General features: G+C 49.7%; 1 protein-coding gene across 1 annotated transcript in view; it reads right to left on the bottom strand.

The window, feature by feature from the left end:
- The window catches only part of LOXHD1 (lipoxygenase homology domains 1), a 155868-nt gene that overhangs the window by 120362 nt on the left and 14260 nt on the right, over positions 1-21246 (bottom strand). Inside the window, exons 4-5 of the mRNA XM_002918122.1 lie at positions 20979-21163; positions 189-287 (exon numbers count right to left, since the gene is read on the bottom strand). Of these exons, the coding sequence (XP_002918168.1) occupies positions 189-287; positions 20979-21163 (284 nt within the window). The remainder of the gene's footprint in view (positions 1-188; positions 288-20978; positions 21164-21246) is intronic.

The following is a 21246-nucleotide window of genomic DNA, read 5'->3' on the forward strand; positions in this document are numbered from 1 at the left end:
CCTACATTTTACAAGATGGGTACCTTCCTGCCCAGGGAAGGCCATGAAAAAGCACCCCACAAGCAGAATTGCTGTCACCAGAGGAGCCTGGAGCTGCCTTCCTCTGCCAGGCATAGGGGCGGGGGATCAGTCCACCTAAGAAGCAGAACTGAGCACAGCTTGGGAAGAAAGGATTTCAAATCCATTACCTGTGTCTCCATACTCTCCAAAGATATTGATGAAGACGTCCGCATCGGTCCCCGCACTGATGACATCACCGGTATACACCTTGACTTCATACTTGTTACCTGGAAATGAGGACAGAGAAAGCCTCAGCTCATCAGGATCCTGAAGAGAGAAGAACAAAGGCCCCAAGATAGCTACCACACCACCTACCCTTCCCTCCCTCAGAGCCCAAGGCGTCGCCATTGCCGTCAAGAACACAGCAAGAAACAAGCTGCCTGAATTGGTTCCAAACGGTCATTGCCAGTATATACGTGTATCAAGTCAATGCACTGCACACCTTAAACTCACACATTGCTACATGTCAGTTACATCTCAATAATGCTGAAAAGAAAAGTCAAATGGTCATTGCTAAATGGTGTGCATAGCATAAACCCGGTAGAGGGGACTTCTGTTTTCCTCTGCTAACACGCTGCCTTGGGATGCATGAATCAGCCCCAATCCAGATGCCACACTGAACCAGACCACCAGCTTATCTCCCCTGGATATTGAAGTGCTTCTTACTGGGCCCACTGCACATCTACTCTGCCCTCTCCAATCTGTTCTCCACACTTAGCCACAGTGTAAAAATTCACTGGGGAAAATACATTCTGCAAATGAAAATCAAATTTATATGTAAATTGTCAGGGCCATAACCAATGCAAAGACTAGAGGTGCCAGCGAATGCGTGCTCAGTGGTTACCTCACTTAAAGGTCTGTATTGCTTCCTGTTTCTTTCCCCCATTCGTGGAACCCCATGCACTGTAACCCCCAAATGCCTCAGCCCTGGCCATGGCCTCGTGGGGGATGGGGCTGAATGTCAACTAGACAACAGGCTGAGCTCTGCCCAGGTCTCCCCAGCTGGAGCCTGGCTTAGAGTGGGGAGCAAAGGACACGGGTTGCTGTGTGGTGCAGGAAGGAAGTCTCCTCTAGACTTTGTTTGGGTGCTAACAATTCCAAGGGCTGAGGCGATTTTCCCTTCCCTTTCCCATTCTTTCAGTGACTTTTTATTTTTTATGTAGGAGAATTTTGTTCAGATTTCTTATGCCCGATATGTGAAGTTCATAAAAATTAGAGGTGTTTCACTAACTCAAAAAGGTATCTGTACCCCCCGTGTTCACTGCAGCATTATTTACAATAGCCAAGACATGGAAACAACCTAAGTGTCCATCAATGGAAGAATAGATGAAGAAGCACACACACACACACACACACACACACACACACACACACACACACACTGGAATATTGTTCAGCCACGAAAAAAGAAGGGAATCTTGACATTTGCAGTAACATGGATGGACCTTGAGGGCATTATGCTAACTGAAATAGGCCAGTCACAGAAAGACAAAAGGCATGAGTCCACTGATAATGTGGAATCCAAAAAACAAGGAACAACAACAAAAAACCAGAAACACCCCCAAAAACCCCGAAAGCAAAACAAAACACAGATACAGAGAACAGATTGGTGGTTGCCAGAAGTGGGGTATAGGGGATGTACGAAATGGGTGAAGGGGGTCAAAAGGTACAAACTTCGGTTATAAGATAAATAAATCATGGCCTGTAACGTACGGCATGGCAACTACGGTTAATAATACTGCATTGCCTGTCTGAAAGATGCTGAGACAATAGATCGTAAAAGTCCTCATCACAAGAAAAAAATGTGTAATTATGTATGGTGATCGATGTTAACTAGACTTTTCGTGATGCTTATTTCTCAATATATACACTTACCAAATCATTATGTTGTAAACCCAAAACTAATATAACGTTTTATGTCAATTATAACTCAATAAAAATAAATGGGAACCATTTTAATTGAGGCCCAGTGTTCCAGGCCCTCTGCCTGCCCACCTCCTCCCTCAGGCCTTTCCTGATGTCCCAGCCCCCCGGGGCTCTCTCCTCTGCATTCCTGGGCTCTGCCATGTCGTCTGTGTCAATGATTTCCAAGTTCGTCACCTATTGCCTCGTGCGGTTTGCTGTTTCCTGCAGGTGAGGCTTCCAAGTTCTTCAAGAATAAAAAAAAAGTGTGGGGCAGGACCTCCTTCTCATGTATAACCCCCCCCCCCAACAGCCCCTAGCACAGTGCTGGGCCCAGACTAGAGTCTCACTAAGTATGTCGGAAAGCAACTTGATTCACATTTCCTAAAGCTCAAAGTCCCAGGGAGGTCACTCAGGGCAAAGGAGTAAGGCGGGCCAGATAGGGCGAAAACTCAATTTCACCCAGTCCCTATCTTGAATCCTGCCCAGCAGCTGCCATCTAGAGATGACCCGATGCAGAATGTTGCAGGGCACCCAGAGAGGTTCCCCCCACATATACCCAGCCCTGAAGGCTGATCTTTAACCTTCTGAGACCCTGAGCCAGGAGGGAGCAATTCTCTCCTAGAGACTCACTCGATGAGATCCATCACGAGAGGGAAGACCCTTCAATTCTTGTCCCCAAAGAGCTCCCAGATTCCCAACCCACTTTCTTCCCCATGAAGACCCCTCTGAGATGGGAGATAGACCAGGGTCTTCAGAAGAACGCCTAGGTCAGTGGCTTGACGTCGGAGCCACATTCAGGCTATACCAGGGGAGCTTGCCGGGCAGGTGGGTTGCCACCCCCTCCCTCCCCGAAGATCCTAAGGCATGGCTGTGAAGGACCAGGAGGGCCCTGGCCAGTCCAGCTGCCCCTGCTCCTGATCACTTTCCAAGTCGCAAAGGCCTCTGGCCGCAGGCTGTCCTTTCCTCCTCTGAGAACCCTTCATTTCGGTTCACATCCTTTCTCAGCTCCAGGCTGGGCCTTACTTCACACAGAGCCAAGTCCCCTCTGCAGAGTAATAAGATGCCCAGGGCCCCCTTGGCTGGTGATGCCAGGATGAGGTGGGGGCTGGGGGACACCCTAAAGGCCACTGCTGAGCATCAGTCAGTCAGAGAGGGCAAAAGAACTCCAGAAAGAACTGGGCACGGTGCAGCAGGAAGAAAGGATGAGGGGGGCTGGGGAGCCCTTGGGGAACGAGCAGCAGACATTCTGCCTCATTCCAGAAGGCAGAATTGGACTTAGCACTTGAATTATAAAGAAGGATATTTTAGTTCACCAAAAGAAACATTTTCTAGTAGCTAGGGCTATCCAACAAAGGCATGGGATGCCCTTGGGGGAAGTGAGTTTCCCATCCCTAGAGACGTCTAAGCAGTCACTTTGTGACAAGCACACTGGTGGAGAGCCATCTGTCAGGGAGGCTGTAAAGAAAATGCCAGAGGTGAGAGAATGTGAGAACACTAAGGATCCTTTTCAGTCTGCAATTCCATGACATCTGACCAGGAAAGGCAACCTGCAGACAAGAGAGGGAAGCCAAGAGATGGAGGGGGGCCTCTCAGAGAAGAGGAGGTGCCGGAGGCCGTGCAGGCAGGCCTAGGGAGCAAAAGCCCATGCAGGGCTTTGGGAACACACAGCATCCCCGTCCCAGGAAAGTCCAGTGAAGCAGGTATCAGGGCTGGAATGAGGCAAAGTAGGAGACAAGAGTGGAAGGAACTTTCAGAACTTTCCAGCTGAGGTGGACAAGGGGCCCAAGCCATGGGGTCAGAAAATCAGACGAACTGAATGCAGGAGAAAGTCAGTTCTGGAATAAGGCTGGACTGTTCTCTGACCTCTGCAGAACTCTCTCTGGAAAGATGGGGCCCTGGGTCCTCATGTAGTTGGCTAGGTGAGAAGCAGGACCCTCGTGTGCCACATGACCTCCCATCACACTGAGGAGGGGCTGAGAGCGGCAGCAGGATGGGCAGGCATACCTCACAAAACTGCTCTCTAAAAGGCCCCGAAGATGGACAATGAGGCTTCTTATATTACTGTTCTCCCTGCGTTTCTTCCACATTTCTTCTCCAAGCAGAACCCCATCCTATCTGATTTGCCGTTTTTCCAAACAAGGCCTAGGGCCCCGCGCCAACCGTAAATTGTGATTAAGTGCATATATTGTTGAAAGAGCAAGACAGGATAAAAGCAGAGCCTCATTCTCTCATGGCTGGCAGACTGTCAGCACAGTGCATCAAGCCTTCCTCCCAAGTGGTCATGAGAGCCCCCCCCAGTTTCCCGTGATCAGAATTTCAATGAGCACAAAGTTGCCATTCTGGTCACAAGTGGGTTTGTATATGTTGAATTCACCCCTGTGATCTGGTGATCCGTGTGAGAGCAAAAGGCCCATAGGTGAAATGTGGCTGCCTTCCTGGTGAAAGGACCGGCCAGAGGGGAAGGTCCCAGGCCAGAAAAATCCCCGCCCCAGAGGCCAGAAGGGAATAAGGGGGGAGAAAGCAGATGAGAGCAAAGAGTTCAAAGAGGGTGGCTGGGGCTGGCCGACCTTCTAGTTCAAATAATACTAACCGGTCACCCAGGCCTTGCAGCTCACGAGGCCGCTGCATGTCCTTGATGTCACCTGAACCATACAATGGCCACATGATACAGGCAGGACAGATACTGTTGATGTTCTCATTTACAGATGGGGAAACAGAGGCTCAGGGGGCAAGGAGGCTTGCCCGGGGACACACAGCTGCTAAATAATGCAAGAGGGGCTCAAAGCCAGGGCTCTCGTCTCTGAAGCCAGGGCTCTTTCTAGAATGCCCCATGGCCTCTCATTCTCTATGCCAGGAATAGGCAAATTTTGTCCGTAAAGTGCCACATAGGAAATATTTTAGGCCTTGCAGGCCATCTGGTCTCTATTGCAGGCACTGGACTCTGCAGCGGTATCATGAAAACAGCCATGCGCAATACGGTAGTTCCCCCACCTGCCCCCCCCTTACTTGCGGGGCTAGGGCCGAGACCCCCAGGCCTGCGACCCTGGAGAATACCAAACCCTACAGAAGCTAGGCTTTTTCCTATACAGACATACTGTGATACAGTTTAACTTCCAAATTAGGCCCAGTAAGGGATTAGCAACATAACTCATGATGTTACACCGGCAATAATACGCTGTAATAAAAGTGGTGGGAACGTGGTCTCCTTCTCTCAAAATTCCCTCTCGTCCTGGACTCACCCCTTTGCAGACAATGGGAGAGGACAAGTGCCTGCGTGACGACCACGTGAAGAGAATGACGCAGGCTCCGGGACGCAGTTAAGCTCCTACGCGCCTTCCGATCCCGATCACTGGTCAGCAAGAAGAGCCTGTGAGCAGGAAGCGGGCTGACCTTCTGAAACCGTGCACGCGGAACCGCGGATAAGCCGAAGGGGCCGCGCGGCGTCGAATTACGTAAGCAAATGGGCATGGCCCTGTGCCAATAAACTTTATTTATGCACACGGACATTTGAACTTCATACAACTTTCCTCAGATATTATTCTTGTCTAATTTCTTGACAACCCTTAAGAAAGTGTAAAAATGTTTGTTAGCCCCAGGTCCTGACAAAACTACACCTAGTTGGTCCCCAGCCTGTGCGTCGTCAGTCACCCGCTGCCCCAAGCCATCTTGTGCTTTCGGGCACTGTTCTGTGTTTCTAGGCAGGGGACGGCAGGCAACTCTCTGCTCGCTGGCCTGGAAGGGGAGCGGAACTGCTAGGTGCAGGGGTGGCCAGCTGCCGGTCGCAGGGTGATCACGGCACCCTCTAATCACTAGCTTAAGCAGCTCAAGGCTCTGAAGACTGGGGAACTGTTGCCCTTTTTCTGTCGGGCTGCAGGGGGTGAGAAGGAACATGTCCTGTGCCCAGTGTGGGTAGGGAGGGCCAGCTTTCCCTGCCCCACAATGCTGGGGGCCTGGGCAGTGCAGTGGAGAATGGGGGCCTGGGCTGGGGTTTCCTGAAGGTGGGGAAAGATGGCAGCATCAGTTCTGTAACCTCAGGCATCATGCCTTCAGCTCCTCGCCTGGCTGAGAGTCAGGTTGGAGGAGGGGCTAGTGAGTTCACTGTCCTTCCTGAGCAAGCATGGGACCCATAGGGCCTAGTGATGGATCGCAGGAATGGTTGCCCAAGACAGTTCTAGGGTTGGTCTGTGGTTTAATCAATGTTATAACATTCTCCCTTGAACTGATTTCTCTCTGTCCTTTTAGTGGGTAACCATTAGCTCATAGGGTGCCTTTCTACAAATTAGAAAAAGGCTTCCTTCCTCAAGACACTTTACTGCCATCTGTTGGATAATTGTCATAATAAATACACAAACCTACAATCTCTATGATGTGAAAAGTGTCTCCTTACATAGTCTCAGTTGTGCAGTGCACAACTTGCATATCTGAACCCAGCAACACCACCTTTCAGAGAGTGGCTGCCCTTCCCTGAAGGTCAGTGAGAGCTCCAAGAAGCCAAAGTAGTTTGAGCATTGATCTGGACAATATACAATAAGGGAAATAGACCAGAGATTAAGCTGATCGCAGGATACCTTCCAGAGCCAAACAGAACTGAGTTGGGGTACTGCAGGGATGGCATTAATTGCAGCCTAAAGACAGGTGGCCACCTCAAGGCCACAGCATAGGGTTGTCTGTGCCCTGCTTGCCCTGCCCAAGGGATCCCCCAGCCAAGCCTTGCCCTCTCTTTCCTCTGCAGCCCACGTGGCAGAGGCACACAGCCTTGCTCCCTTCAAACAGGAACCGTGTCCCCTGTGGGCCAACCGGAAGCTGCCTGTGTGGGCTTCCAGAAAAGGCAGGCACTGGCAAGCCCAAGCTGCCGCCTGCGCCTGGTGCGCCAGCCACCCCCACAGCCTCGCCTGCGCTCTGTCTGGAACAGTCAGCACACAGCAGCGACAGGACACATCTGAGCGAGCCACCCGGGGCGGGGGGGGGGGGGGGGGGGGGGAGCAGGCGCAGCCATGAGTGGGCCGGATCCCCCAGATCTGGGTGCTGAGCTGGGCTGAGCTGCTTGTCACGTTCCCGGTGACAGAAGTCAAGCAAATGCCCGGAAATGAAGCCTCGGTCCCGCTTGCCAAGGAAGGGACCATCCCACACCCAACGTGATCTGAGCCTCCCAGCAGCTCACGTGGCCCGGGCTTTTTTAGGAAGCAGGGAATCATGAATGAAGGGCTGCTGAATTGGCGCACAGTGTCTCTTTCCCCAGCCTCGCGCATTCTCAGGTCCTGCGTGGTTAGAACGAGGCTGCATTCCCCCGGGCGGGTGAGCGGTGGCGAGGGGTGGCCGGGGGCTGGCCGGACTTGACTTCGGCCCACCCTCACCTGAGTCCACAGCGGCTCCCTGGCACCCATCACTTCCGCTCGGCTGGAGCCAGACGCCGCGGAAACGAGAACTCACGGGCGCCGCGGAGGAGGACACGGAACCGAGCGAGAGACACCGGCGGGGCTGCCCTGGGGCTGGGGGCGAGCGGAATGTTCTCCCCCAGTCACGGAAGGCCCCTGACTCCTCAGACCTGCGCGGGTGCGGGGAGGAGTGTCCGCGGACGGGCATCGGGCAGTGAACGTCCTTCCAGGTCCAGAGACTCGGGGCCACCTCCCCCCTTGCTGCCCCCAAAAGGTTTCCCCTTCCTTCCCTCTGGTCCGGAGGTCTACATCCCTCACCCAGATTCACCCGATTCTTCAATCGGGACTGGAACTTCTCTGCCTTCCCGAGAATGCCCTCAACCTTGCCGCCCCTAGAGACACGCACACTTGTCAAAGTGGTAAGAGCCTCTGATGCTTACTGAGGACTGACATGGGCCCGTCACTTCTCTTTCTCCTGTAATCCTCACCCTGTTACTACGGCGGTCACCGCTCGCTGAGAAAGCAATGGAAGCAGGAGGTTAAGAAACCTAATCAAGTTCCCACAGTTAGAAAGGGTGAAGCCCAGATTTGGACTCAGATTTGGACTCAAGAGGTCCGGGCAGGAAGGTTCTCTCTCAGCTATCATTTCGCCTACCCTGCCAGGTCTAGCTTAAAGCCCACCTGCCGGGCCCGCGGTGCTCCACTCCAGAACTCTCCAGGCGTGTGCCACTTATTTGTCACCTAACACGTGCTCAAGCACATGCTGGGCCTGATTACACAAGGACTTTAAAACATCACTCAGTCATTAGCCATTGCTCCTGCGTGGTAATCAAGAAAAACCACCCTGTCCCTTGTGTCACTGCCGAATCAAACAGCTAGTGTACTTTCCTAAGACGCTGTGATGTAAGCCTGATGTTACCAGGTGCTGAAAGAGTATGGAATAGGTAGGCTTTCACTCCTTCTAGCTCATTGTGCTCACACCCTCATCCAATTCATCGCCAAGCCCCACGGAGCCATTTCCACATGTCCCTCAGACACTCATCTTCCTTGGCCCCCACTCCTGCGGCTCTGCAGTAGGCTTTTCCCTTCCACCTGCACACCCCAGCAATCTTGGCTCCATTTCTTCCCTCTCCACCCCAGCCTCCACTCCGCTGCTGGGAAGCCAGCACTTCTGGTCCACTGCTGGAGGAACCAGAACACCACACAGCCTTCCTGGAAGGCAGGTGAGTAATACCTGTCAGAAGGCTTACCATTCTATAAACCCCTTGAACTAACCATTCAATCCCTGTGCATAACAATTCATTTAAACTAGGAAAGAATTGTGTTCATAAATGACCTATAAAGATGTCTATCACATCATCATTAATAACAAAAAATGGAGAACAACCTAAAAATACCCAAACTGGGCAATCGTTAGGGTGAATTATGATATTCACCCATGCGGCCATTTAAAATAATGGTTTAGAAGACTGTTCAGTGTTATTATATAGGTATTAAGTGAAAAAACCTGGTTACAAAGTTGAGTGTAATACAATACCACTTTTAATCAGCATGTAGTGTTTTATACATTCATGCATAAAAAAGAAAAGGAAGGAAATTCGCCAAAATGTTAACAGCAGTATTTCCAGGGCTCTCCTGCACAGCGATTAAGTTCAAGGCTCTGGGTTTACTCTTGGTCCATCACTTCTATGCAAATTACCTAACTGCTCTGTGCCTCAGTTTGCTTCACCTGTAAAATGGGAAGAAGGAGAAGGAGAAGAAGAAGAAGAAGGGGGAGGAGGAGGAGGAGGAGAAGGAGAAATCTGTCGTGGCAGTGTTGTGTAGATACATAGATAGAAATTAGAACAATGACACTTACTGAATGGTCAATAAAAATTAGCTATTATCATTTTGGGTGATGGGATATGGAAGATTTTATTCTTCTTCTTGCTTATTTGTACTTTTGACAATTTTTACAATAGCCATACTTTCTTCTCTGTATGAAAACTAAAGATTGAAGTCACCTAAAGCCAACACTTGAATAAGTCATGCCCTCTGTAGTCCAGAAGGAGCTGTTGAGAACCACCAGTGTGTAAGACACACCTAAGGAAAATTCATGCACTTGGTAGACACCCTTACACCCTCGAGCTGGCTTTGGTACCAGAAAACTTTGAGCTTGCTGGTCAGGGTGGCTGGGAAGCTAGAGGGAGGGCTGAGGACTGGACTAAGGTAGAGAAAAGACAGAGGCCCACCAGATAGGTATCCAGCCCCACATAGGTGGGAACCCTTTCCCTGCACCCCTGAGCCACTCTGGCTGACACTTGGATCTCAGGGGAAGGGTCCAGCAGGAAGCCACTAATGGCTGGAATGGACACCCACAGCTGGATCTTTACCAAGGCAATGTCTGTATTATAAGTTCCAATTTTCATGCATACAAAATGCAGCTCTGAGAAAGTGCTCTCCACAAATAGGAAAAAAAAAAAGGTTATTAGAAACACCTACTTGAAAACCTCATTCTGTTTGGAAGCCTAGAAACTCCTTCTCAACTATGAAGTCTCGATTGGGCATCATCTCCTCTATGAAGCCCTCCTGATTCCTCCTTCCTCTATGCTTCCATTGGTCTAGGTCATTCCTTATTTTGAGCATTCTTTTTGTACTGATTATTTACTGGCTTGACTCTCTTTTTAGTCTCTAAGCTCCTAGAGAGAAAGACCTGTACATATTTACCCTGAGCAAAGGATCTGGTTCATAAAAGATTCCCAAAAAGTGCCCATTGAAACACTGAATGACATTGGAAGAGCACAAGGTGGCATCTGGAGCCCAGGGCACTGGCTCTGCCCACACTGGGTGACCAAGGGCCAGTGGCTTAACTTCCTGAGGCTTCTGTTTTCTCTTCTATAATATGGAGGAAGAGTTGATAAGGTCCCTTCCGGTCCTGAAATTCTCTGATATTCCTCACTGGGGCCTCATTGGAAACAGTTCTCTTCTTCCCACTCTTTCTGGAGATGATTTTCTGCAATGTTAGGTGGGAGCAGATGGGACGGGCGGGGAGCCACTGCGAAGTTCAGAGGAGGAGAGCACTGCAGGACGACCCAGCTGCCCCCCACCCCGAAACCCTCACGGCTCTGAGTCCGTGGGCCCAGGCCCACCTCCAGAGGGTTTGAAGGAACAATGACCCCCAAGCAGCATCTATAGCAAATATAGCTCAGAGGGCTCTGGACACGTTTGAGCTGGGTTAAGGGGAAACATCAGGGAGAAGGAAAAGGGTTTGGAAGAGAAGTTCTCCCTGCAGGCGTCTACTGAAATCAAGCTCATGAGCCTACTTCCAGTTGTCTAAATGAGCCTGCTGGATTCTAGAGGGGATCCTGGCCCTCAGGGGCTCCAAAGTCCTACCTGATTCTGAAAGGCCAGAGTTTTGAGTCTGTGCATCTCAGAGTCAGACTAAGCCTGGATATAGGGGAAGAAGAAGGGGAAACATCAGGATCGTAACAAGCACCACCCCCTCAATACTGGTGGCATGTACTGAGCACTCACTCTAGGGCCAGCGGGGCACTCAGTCTATATGTTCATTTCCTGCATTGAATCAGCTCAACCACCTTATGAAGTGGGAATTAATATTATCCCCACTTTACAGATGAGGAGACAGAGGCACAGAGCGTAAGACGTCTGCTCCTGCGTACCCAGCCAGTGCAGCGGCAGAGCCAGGTTTGGACAGCAGAGAATGGGGGTCCAGGGACTGTGCTCACGGTGGGGAGATGGGCACCATGCAGAAGAATGCTAAGTGCGGGAGGGGGTGAAATGAGAAAGAAGTATCCACAGCAGGAGGGAGGACACCAAAAGCCAGTTTCCTCTGCTCCATGGAGGAAGGCTAGCCCTAGACCCATCCTTCTCTCTTTGGTTACGACACTCTATTAATCCTAAGAAACCCTCAGAAACCACCTAGGGCACCCACTCTCCAGACGAAGAAGCTGAGCATGGGAACGGAGCTGAGATCTGCCCCAGGTCTCATCACTATTGGGGGCAAAGCCAGAACTAGAACTCAGGGTTCACAGTCTCTTGTGCTTTCTGACCCAGCGAGCTATATTTTAAAATCAATGATCTGATTACTCGGTGGTATCGTCCTATAGAATGTGGGAGTGAGTCAGGGCTGCTGGTGTATTTGGCAGAACCCTCGCGATGGGTGCTTTCTGTGTCCATCAGCCAGGCTGCTCGAGTGCTGCGTTTGCTCTTGCACTGGGCAGTTCTCTGGCAGGCCCATCATAATCCACCGCAGGTCAGTGAAATTTGCACAGGCCCCGAAAATGTTCATCCTAATCCCTTTTTTGTCCAATCCCCTTTTCAGATGCACCGTGGGCACTGTGCCCAGCGCGGTCTTGCCAAGACTGGGTGCACATCTGGAGCTCTGTGATAATCACTGTGCCACACAGTGTGGGCTGTAATGAAATTATAACCCAGTTGCCTGATGAAATCACTGGGAGTGGAAACAGTGATTATGCTGGACAAACACAATCCCATTTCTACCTGTTTCCTGGCCTCTGGGAAGCTTTCGGCCCCAGCGTTAGCTGTCCCATTTGCTGCAGGAAGAAGAAGAAAGAAGAAAGAAGAAAGAAGAAAGAAGAAAGAAGAAAGAAGAAAGGAGAAGGAGAAGGAGAAGGAGAAGGAGAAGGAGAAGGAGAAGGAGAAGGAGAAGGAGAAGGAGAAAGGGAAGGGGAGGGAGAGGGGGAGGGGGAGGAGAGGGAGAGGAGAAAGGAGGGGGAGGAGGAGGAAGAGAAAAAAAAAGAAAGGAAGGAGGGAGGAAGGGAGAGAAGAGGGGTGGGAGTGGGAGGAAGCCAGACTAGGACGAAAAGGTCATCGGCCCCTCCCAACTCCCAACCACCTGCATGCCCCTGGCCCACCTGCCCAAGCAGCATATGGCTGCAGCCATATTTACTAGTAACCCACCAAAGAAGATAAATGCTCCTTAGGGAAAGGGTTGTCCCAAAGGAAGCCTAGGGTTCAGGCGCAGCTGGGAGAAGGGGAGGGGCAGGACCCACTTCAGACCCAGCCCTTCTGAAAGCAAGGGCGTCCTCTGCGGCCGGCAAGGCCTAGGTCTGAAACATCGATGAGCTGTTGTGCCTGCTTTCTGACAGCCCTGGGGTGTGAACAGCCCCCAGGCCAGCTGGAGCTCAGCTCTTGGCTTCGGAGGCCTGTCGCATTGCCAAGTTGGCAGAACTTCCTGCAAGCGATGTGGTGTGGGCTCAGTACTAATTTAAGCCACGTGATCATCTCAGTGCTTTTTAAGGTGGGAGGGTTTGTGGGTTGGTGCTGGGATGAGGACAATTACTTGGCCAGAAAGCAGGAAGTGACATCATATCAGCAGTGAGAAAGCCAGGCAGGGTCTGTCCTAAACAGGTCTGGCCCACTCCAACCTTGGAGATGTGTCCTGAGCCTCCCTGGGGCCAGAGGGATGGGCAACCCTATGGTCTCAGCCTGAGCAACTCTGCACCGTACTCACAATCACACCTCGGTGCTGGGCCCCAGGAATGGCACACCAGAGGTAACAACATCAAGGTTCGGGGAGTGAATTCAGGGGGTGGGAGACCTGGAGCCCGGGAAGGGAGACAAGGAGACATTTAGCTAGCAGAATATCAGAAGAAAGCCAATGCTACAAAGGACCTAAGAACATCTAGTCCAACCTTCTGGTAAGATGAAGAAGAGGCCAGAGGGGACCAGTAACCTGCCTAAGGCAAACAGTTATCGAAGGGCAAGACTAGAACAAGTTATCTGCCCCCCACTCCCTGGTAGAGCTCTTTCTACCCATCTCTGCTGCTGGTCTTCATAAGTGGGTGTGTCTACACATGACCCACCACCAACCACCACTACACACACACACACACGCAGGAGCCTCTTTCTTACTAATTTCATTCAAGCCCCTAAGTCCCAGTGGCCAAGTTGGCAGGTATGAGTGAAATCATCAGGTGGGGAGACCCCAGAGAAACCTGAGCTTGGCTGGAGAGCCCAGAGAGACACATATTCAGCAGTTAGCACCCAAAGAGGCCAACAGCAGTCCCTGAGATAGGGGGTGTTTCAGCCATTTATCCATCTTACAACACTTGAGGGTTATAACCCATCCCATCAGCCACAGTGCCTTCTTCTGGCCATGAATTGGCCAGATCATGTCTGAATCTCAGGGAGCACAGTGAAAAGTTCCTCCTCCCTGCCCATGGGTTTCTCTACACATCCCTGACTGCAGCTGGGTTGGGGCAACCCCTGAGAATCCACTTCTGTGGATGGCGCAGGCTTCAATTTCTCCAGAGTTTGAAGGGGGAGAACCCAAGGTGCGGGTGCTGGCAATGCTGTCCAGAGAGGCCAGGGCTTTACCCCCAGTGGCGTTTGGAAAGCACGGGGAAAACTGAAACACAGGACAAAGGGGAGCACACAAGGGCACTGGCTCTGATGTTTCCTCTCACCCTGAAATATGTTTTGTTGACAGTCTTCTCTCTAACCAATTTGAGGCAGAAGTCTGGGAGCAAGGGTAACCCTTCCAGGCACCAGTCAGGCAGGACTCTGGGGCTCTTGGGTCCTTGTGGGGCTTGATGGGACAGGGCCTGAGCCCCAGAAACTTCTGTCATCAGTCTGGCTTCCACACCACCATCAGGGAGCAGGTGGGGAGAGAATGTCTCATCCTCAGACCTGTTTCCTATGGGTCCCTTGAAACTTCTGTGTGGTTTATGAGCGCTGGAGAGAACAGCTTTCAGAGCCACCGTCTGCCAGACGCTGAAGCCAACACAATCTGAGCAAACAAGTTGAGAAATGGGAGCTGCTGGTGCAGGACTAAGAAACAGAGGGAGAGGTGGGAGGTGGTCTATGCATGCTCACCTTGACCTTGATATAGGTGTAAAGTGGGGATAAGAATAGACTTTGCCTCTTAGGGGCGCCGGGGATTTGTACAGTATATGCATATGAAGACACAAGACTACAGAAGTATTTGTCCAAAGGTCACCTAGCTAGACCGTAGTATTTTGGGGATTTGAACCTAAGACTCTTATGTCTTGAGACATGGAGCTCTGAACCATGTGATGCCCTCCCCTCTCCTTGAGGGTAGCTCACACTATGGCAGTCTGTGCCCTCACTGGACTGCAAGCAACTGGAGTGTCAGGACCATATCCTTACCCCAGACCCAGCATTTAATAGCAGCTTGGGAGATGGAGGGGCATGACCCATGACAGCTGCTAATGGCAATGCTTCAGTTCAAGGCCTAGGAGACTGTGCTGAGACTCTGGCCAGCGGCCCTCACTATACAGATGTCAAGGCAGCTATTGTGCTTCTCTGGGTTCTGGGTTGTCAAGAGGGGAAGCCATTCTAGACAGAAATCCTCTAGGAAGAGAGTCAGACATCCATGGCAATGAGGGGATGCCAAGAGGCAGATGGAGGGATGGAAAATTCACTACAATTATGGAGCAATTTGATAGCCTAGATTGTATTCCCAGGGATAGTCAATGCAGACATGCTGAGGGAGCGGCTGCCAGACTTCCGCAGGCCCCAGAATGTGCCAGGACCCCTGACACCCACTCTAAGAGGGAGACGAGCATAGAGATGTCTGCTAACTCCCTAGTAGGGTGCACGTATGTCTGAGATTATTAATCAGGAGGTGTGATGTCTCCTGGGCCATTCGACTAAGATATGGAGGGGAGCCAGCCAAGAATGGGCTACCCACTCCTGCTGACTCACGTGGGAATGAGTCAGGAGAATTCAGGTTTTTTCTCCAGAAGCCTTGAAGTCCTGGGCAAGAACTGAGGACTTGGGGTGGAGACAGCATTTTCATCTTTTCTTCCAGGGAAAGAAGAGCCCTTAGAATGCAAAGTCAATGTGGTGTATTGGGTTAATGGAAAGGCAGGATTGGTTATAAGAAGCAGGATATCAAGAGAGCCTGAATATCCAGACAATCTTAAAAGAAAACAACAAAGTTGGAAGTCTTACACATCATGACTTCTGAACTTCCTACAAAGCTACAATAATCAAAACAGTTCAATACTGACTTAAGAGCAGACATTTGGGTCAATGAACAGAATAGAGAATCCAGAAATAAGCCCTTGTGTATATGGTCAAATGATATTTGACGGGTGCCAAAACCATTCAATGGGGATGGGACAGTCTTTACAACAAATCATGCTAGGAAAACTAGATCTCCATGTGCAAAAAAAAAAACAAAACACAACCCGAAACTGGACCCTTATTTCATACCCTATACAAAAATTAACTAAAAATGGATCAATGGCCTAAATGTAAGAGGTAAAGGTATCACACTCTTAGAAGAAAACATGGCGCAAAGTCTTTATGACATTGGGCTTGGCAGTGATTTATTGGATGTGACACCAAAAGCGCAGGCAACAAAAGAGAAAATAATAATTTAGACTTCATAAAAATTAAAAACTTTTGTGCATCAACACATCTCTTTTCAGCAGAGTGAAAAGGCAACCCAAGGAATGGGAGAAAATATTTGTACATCAATCACACCACAAATACATACTGGAGGGACCCCTACAATTCAACAACGAAAGCAAACCACCCAATTTTAAAACAGGCAAAGGACTTGAATGGATATTTCTCCAAAGGAAATGTACAAATGACCTAAAAGCACCAGAAGAGATGTTCAACATCACTCAACATGGTTATTATAAAAAAAAAAAAAAACCAACCCAGAAAATAAAGCATCGGTGAGTATGTAGAGAAACTGGAACCCTTGTGCATTGTTAGTGGGAATGTGAAAACGATGCAGCTACTGTAGAAAACAGTATGGCAGTTCTTCAAAAAGTTAAACATAAAATTACTACCTGATCCAGTAATTCCACTGTCAGGTCGGGACCCAGAAGAAATGGAAGCAGGAATTTGAATAGCTGTTTGTACACCAGCATTCATAGCGTTATTTACAGTGGCCAAAAGATAGAAACAACCCCAATGTCCATCAACAGCTGCATGGATACATAAAACAGGGTCTATGCATATAATGGACTATTATTCAGCCCTACAAAGAAATGAAGTTCCCACACATGCTGTCACATGGGTGAACCTTGAAGACATTATGCTAAAGTAAAATGAGCCAGTCCCAAAAGAACAACTAGTCTATGATTCCACTTATATAAGATCCTTAAGTAGTCAAATTTATAGAGATGGAAGGTGGAGCAGAGGTTCCCTGGAGCTGGAGGAAATGGGAACGGGGAGTCATTATTTTATGGGGACAGAGTTTCTGTTGGGGAAGATGAAGAAATTCTGGGGATGGATGGTGGTGATGTTCACACAACATGGTGGATTTACTTAATGCCACTGCATTAGATATTTAAAAATGGTTAAGATAGTGAATTTTATGTATGTTTACCGCAATAATAATAATTTTTAAAAAGGAGTAGGTTGATGGAGTCAAGGAGCCCCCATCTGGAACACAGGGTTCTTGTCTAGGAAGTGCATTCTTGGGTAGCACTGGCAAACCAGAGCTGCTCAGAGAGGCAGGCTGGACACGTGGCCTGAGAGGAGAGGCCAACAGCAGCCTGTCTTCACATGACAGAGGGGCAGACAGGAAAACGTACAGGGTGTTTGTCAGCAGAGGACTGCAACAGGCTAGCAGAGGGAGTCCCCAGGAGACTGTCTGGGGTTTAATTTCTGGCAGATCTTTCTGCCGACCAGTGCCACCTAGCACTGCAGTGGCTGAGCTGGGTGATGGGGAGCTGTCCACCGCTCCAGAAAGGCTGGATTCAAACCAAGGCTGGAGAAACAACTGGTGGGGACGCACGCTGTGAAAGGGATCCCTGTGACCGTAGAAGACTGGTCCTCTTGCCCTCCACGAGTCCTAGTTGTGACCCCTCAGGCCCTGATCTCTTAGGGGAGGGGCCAGGCTGGTTGCCCTGCCCAGGGGACAGGTGGGAAGCCTGTTCCGAGAATTAGGAGCCCCGCATTCTAGTCCCAGCTCCATCTGTGGTCGGCTGCTTGATATGAGACGAATCACCACCTCTCTGAGCATCAGTTAACTCATCTGTGTATCCACACCTGCCCGCCCTCCTTCACCTTGCCTCCTCCAGAGGTGTGGTAGGGTTGGAGTGAAGCCAGGACTCGTGAAGAGGAGAGCCCAGGTATCTTACCAGCCCTCCTGCCCTTCTCCCCACTTCTACTTTCCTGTCCTCCCAGATCAGAGCCGGTGGTGTTTTCCAGCGTGCACTTTGCACGCCCCTGGAGGCACGTGGGATGCTAATGGTGATACAGGAGGGTTATCTAACGTTGTATATTTGTTTTAATGCGTGCTGATGTATACCTGATATTTATCAAATGATAATGGGTTTTCTTTTTTAAATTAAACTTTCTTTTTAAAATAAACTTACAAGACAATAGATAAGTTGCCAGAAGTGAGTTGAAGAAGAAGTAAGTAATAAAGGAAGTTGTTGTACTTGAATAAAGCAAAAATCTTGAAGATGGAATGTGAGTGGCTGGGGTTTGCGAACCTCCAGTGGTTGAGGGAACACAAAAATCTGTCTCCCCACGCCCTAGCAACAGATCCCCAAGGCCTGGCAATCAGACACAGAGGAAACCAAAAGGGGAAATGTTTGGGTTGGCCCTGATGCCCAGTTTCCTTAAGGTATCAGATGCAGAGATTTTTACCAATAACCGAGAACCACTGAGAAACTGAACTTGACTCTAGGATCTTCCATCCACACAACTGTGAGTTGGCTGTCATCCACCCCTTCTTTTGCAACCTCCTGTCCCTGTTTTTCCTCATGCCTACCTTTGCCAGAGTGGGCTTCATGAAGGAAGAGGGTGGCCCTGACCAGGTGTCACCCCAACAGCTTAGGAATATGTTGGGCGCTTCCCCACATTTGAAGAAAGCCTTAGAGAGGTCAAAATCATCTCCATGACAAAAGTCAGGCACAGTGCCATGCAGAGAGGGTGACGTTCTTGTCCAGGACAACAGTCCTAAAGCTCCACAGCTCACCAGCACCCACAGGCAGGGCAAGGTCCCCTCATGCCTGTGTCTTTAAGGATGATATATGAGATCCCTTATAGAGGAACCATCTAGAAACCTGATCAAGGTCCAGCCCCTCCACCCCTGCCACTATCTGCTGATCACCTCCGTCAAAGGGTCAGTGGGTCAGCCTAGAACACCTACCCTACCCGAAGAGCAGGAATGAAAGAAGGTTCCAGCTAATTATCAGCCAGAACTTCAGGAGATGGTCCTGGGGGTGGGGAGAGGGGAGCAAGTCTACCCAGCTAATGATCCACCATCCCTTGGAGGGTCGTGAAGGGATAAAATATACACTTAAAATATCCCCTTCTATTACTGCCCATATCCCATGTCTTCAAGTATTTTCATCTATCAAACTGCACGGACAAAGAAATAATTATCTTCCCCATTTTGATCATCAGAGACCTCCTGCAGCAACCGAACATCAATCTGGCATAATTCCAGGCAAAAGGCAAAGAGAATTTAACATTTTGTTTACCAAGACAGTCCTTTGAATATTTGAAGAACCCCCTTTTCATTCCTTCTTCCAGAATTCAGCCCGGAAATATTAAAAACCCAGCGCCCTCCAGCTCATAAAAGGGCAGGGGACCCGGGCGGTCTGATTCAGGGATGACGTCAGCGAGTGTCTTTTTCTTTCCCGCAAGGCAAGGACACCACCCTGGGTGATTCTTGTGGAAAGTTGGAGAACCACGGAGTGACGCTAATTCATTCTTAACGGTGTTCTCAGAAGCTCTTCTAACAGAGGAACCCTGGATTTTCATGTGACCAAAGCAAAATGGTGGATGAGTCACTAAATGGTGGGAAAAAGCCAAGAAAAAGGGGAGCTAAGAGAGAAGAGAGAAAGATGGCCAGTTTGACAACTTGCTAAGGATTGACCCTAGTAAAGAGACTGGATCCAGAATTAAAGATACTTAAAGTCTTTGGGAAAAATCTATAAAATTCACCCCGAGTGAAAAGATAGGCATGGGGGCATGGGCAGACAACCCTCTCCCCGCCCACACACACAATATAAATGGCCAATAAACGCATGAAAAATATCCAACCTCACCAATAACCAAAGAGAGAACATCACAAAGCCCCCTTTCCTATCCAGGTGGAAAATTAAACGAAACTAAGTATTGAGGGCGGGGGGAGTGGGTGCTCTTGCACATCTGGTGGGATTGTGCCCTCGTGCACCCTTTCCAGGGCAGTTCGGAAAAGCCCATTAAAAGTCTTAACGCTGTGCATTTTATTTGACCTATAAATTCCATTTAAGGAAAGACTCATTTGTCTGTGTAAAGATTTAGGTGTGTTGTTTATAGTAATAACAAAATTGCAAAGGGGGACACAATGTAAATGTCAGACAACAAGGGGTTCAGTGAGTCAATGACGGTACCTCCCTACACCAGAACACTACATAGCCATTGCAAACAGGGGTGTCAAACAGTATTTAATGGCATAAAAACAAACATGCTCTAAAATGGGATTTTGTACCAGCCCATTCTTTCAAACCATGTATGCGTGGAAAAAAACTAGCAATGAGTGCACAAAAATGTCACCTGTGATGTTTATCCAGGTGATAGAATTACAGGTATTCTGTTTTTATGTTTGCATGTGTCTCTGTCTTCTAAATTCTCTACAATGATCAAATTTGGCTTTTGTTAAGGAGAGAAAGATCAATAACCTATGTTTTAAAGAAAAGAAACAGTGATGTTGCAAGTTATAATGATGGGGGCCACAGAGGAATGAGGCAAGTTCAAGGTCAGCTGGATGGTAGGAAATCAGAGGTAGACAGAGAAAGGAGAGCGGAAGCCCAGTGGGACATGGGATATGTTTATTTCTGCCCAGCTGGGTTGCAAGAGAGAATGGAATTTGGAGACCACAGGGCACGTGCTGGAAGGTCGAGTCTAAGGAGTGCGTCTGCCTTCTGTTGCTTTGCTGGGTGACCCTGGCAAAGTCACTTCTCCTGGCTATCAAATGCCTTTCCCTCCGATGGCCTGTGACTCTCTGTAAGCAAGGTGTTATGATGGTGGTACGCACATGTGATGTCTCCCTTTTTGGAAAGTCAGATATGTCCAATAATGAGGTGTAATCAGAACTTTAGGGAACAAAAGTGTGATAAAATAGGTCATGGGATATGGTGTGTGTTTTTACATGATTTTTTCCCTTGCCTCCTGTTGAGCTAAAATGACTGAATTTAAGGCCTCTGGCCAGAAATGCACTTGAAATTCGTTGTTTCCCTCCTCATAAAATCAGGAAGAGATGGGGACAGCCTGATGGAGCCCTGGAAGCTGTGAGTTCTGATTCCCATCGGCCCTGCCCTGGCTGTAGCTCCCCTTCCTTTGGGCATGAGAAGAACGGCGAAGAAATAGGAAGACAGGGAAAGCTGCCTTTGACCTCAGAGAGGACTCTCGACCGATAGCCATCAGCAAGTTGTTGAAAACACAGGGCTGCACCCACTCCCTCCATCATGCCTCCGGGTCCTTTCGCTTTTCCCCTTCCCGTGAGCCCCCAGAGCACATAAGCTTGCTTATGGGCAAGCCACGTGGAGAATTTGGGGCTTCAGCCGGGCCCTAGGCGACAGGAAGATCCTGGAGGAGTGGCAAGGGGACAGCGGTCTGCCCAGAGCAAGAGAAAGGCACTGGCCGGTGCGGGCAGGGAGGGAGGACAGGCGGGCCAGCCTCGGCACTGACCTCGGGGCATGTCCATGGGGTCGAAGCTGGCTAGCAGGTCACGGCACCGCTGGCGGTCACCTTCCACCTTGCTCAGCCAGCCGTTGCAGTTGAAGTAATAACGGAGGTGAGGCCGCTTCATGTCGGTCACGATCACACGGTCCAGGTACCAGCTGGCGTTCAGGCCTGTGTTGTCGTGCTCGATCCTGGGGCGGAAGCAGACACCCCCACGTCATTGGCAGGACAGACACGACACCCCTTCCACACTGGAATACCCAAATGTTCACCC

Source organism: Ailuropoda melanoleuca, chromosome 14 (assembly GCF_002007445.2).
Source record: "Ailuropoda melanoleuca isolate Jingjing chromosome 14, ASM200744v2, whole genome shotgun sequence".
In the NCBI taxonomy this organism is placed as follows: domain Eukaryota; kingdom Metazoa; phylum Chordata; class Mammalia; order Carnivora; family Ursidae; genus Ailuropoda; species Ailuropoda melanoleuca.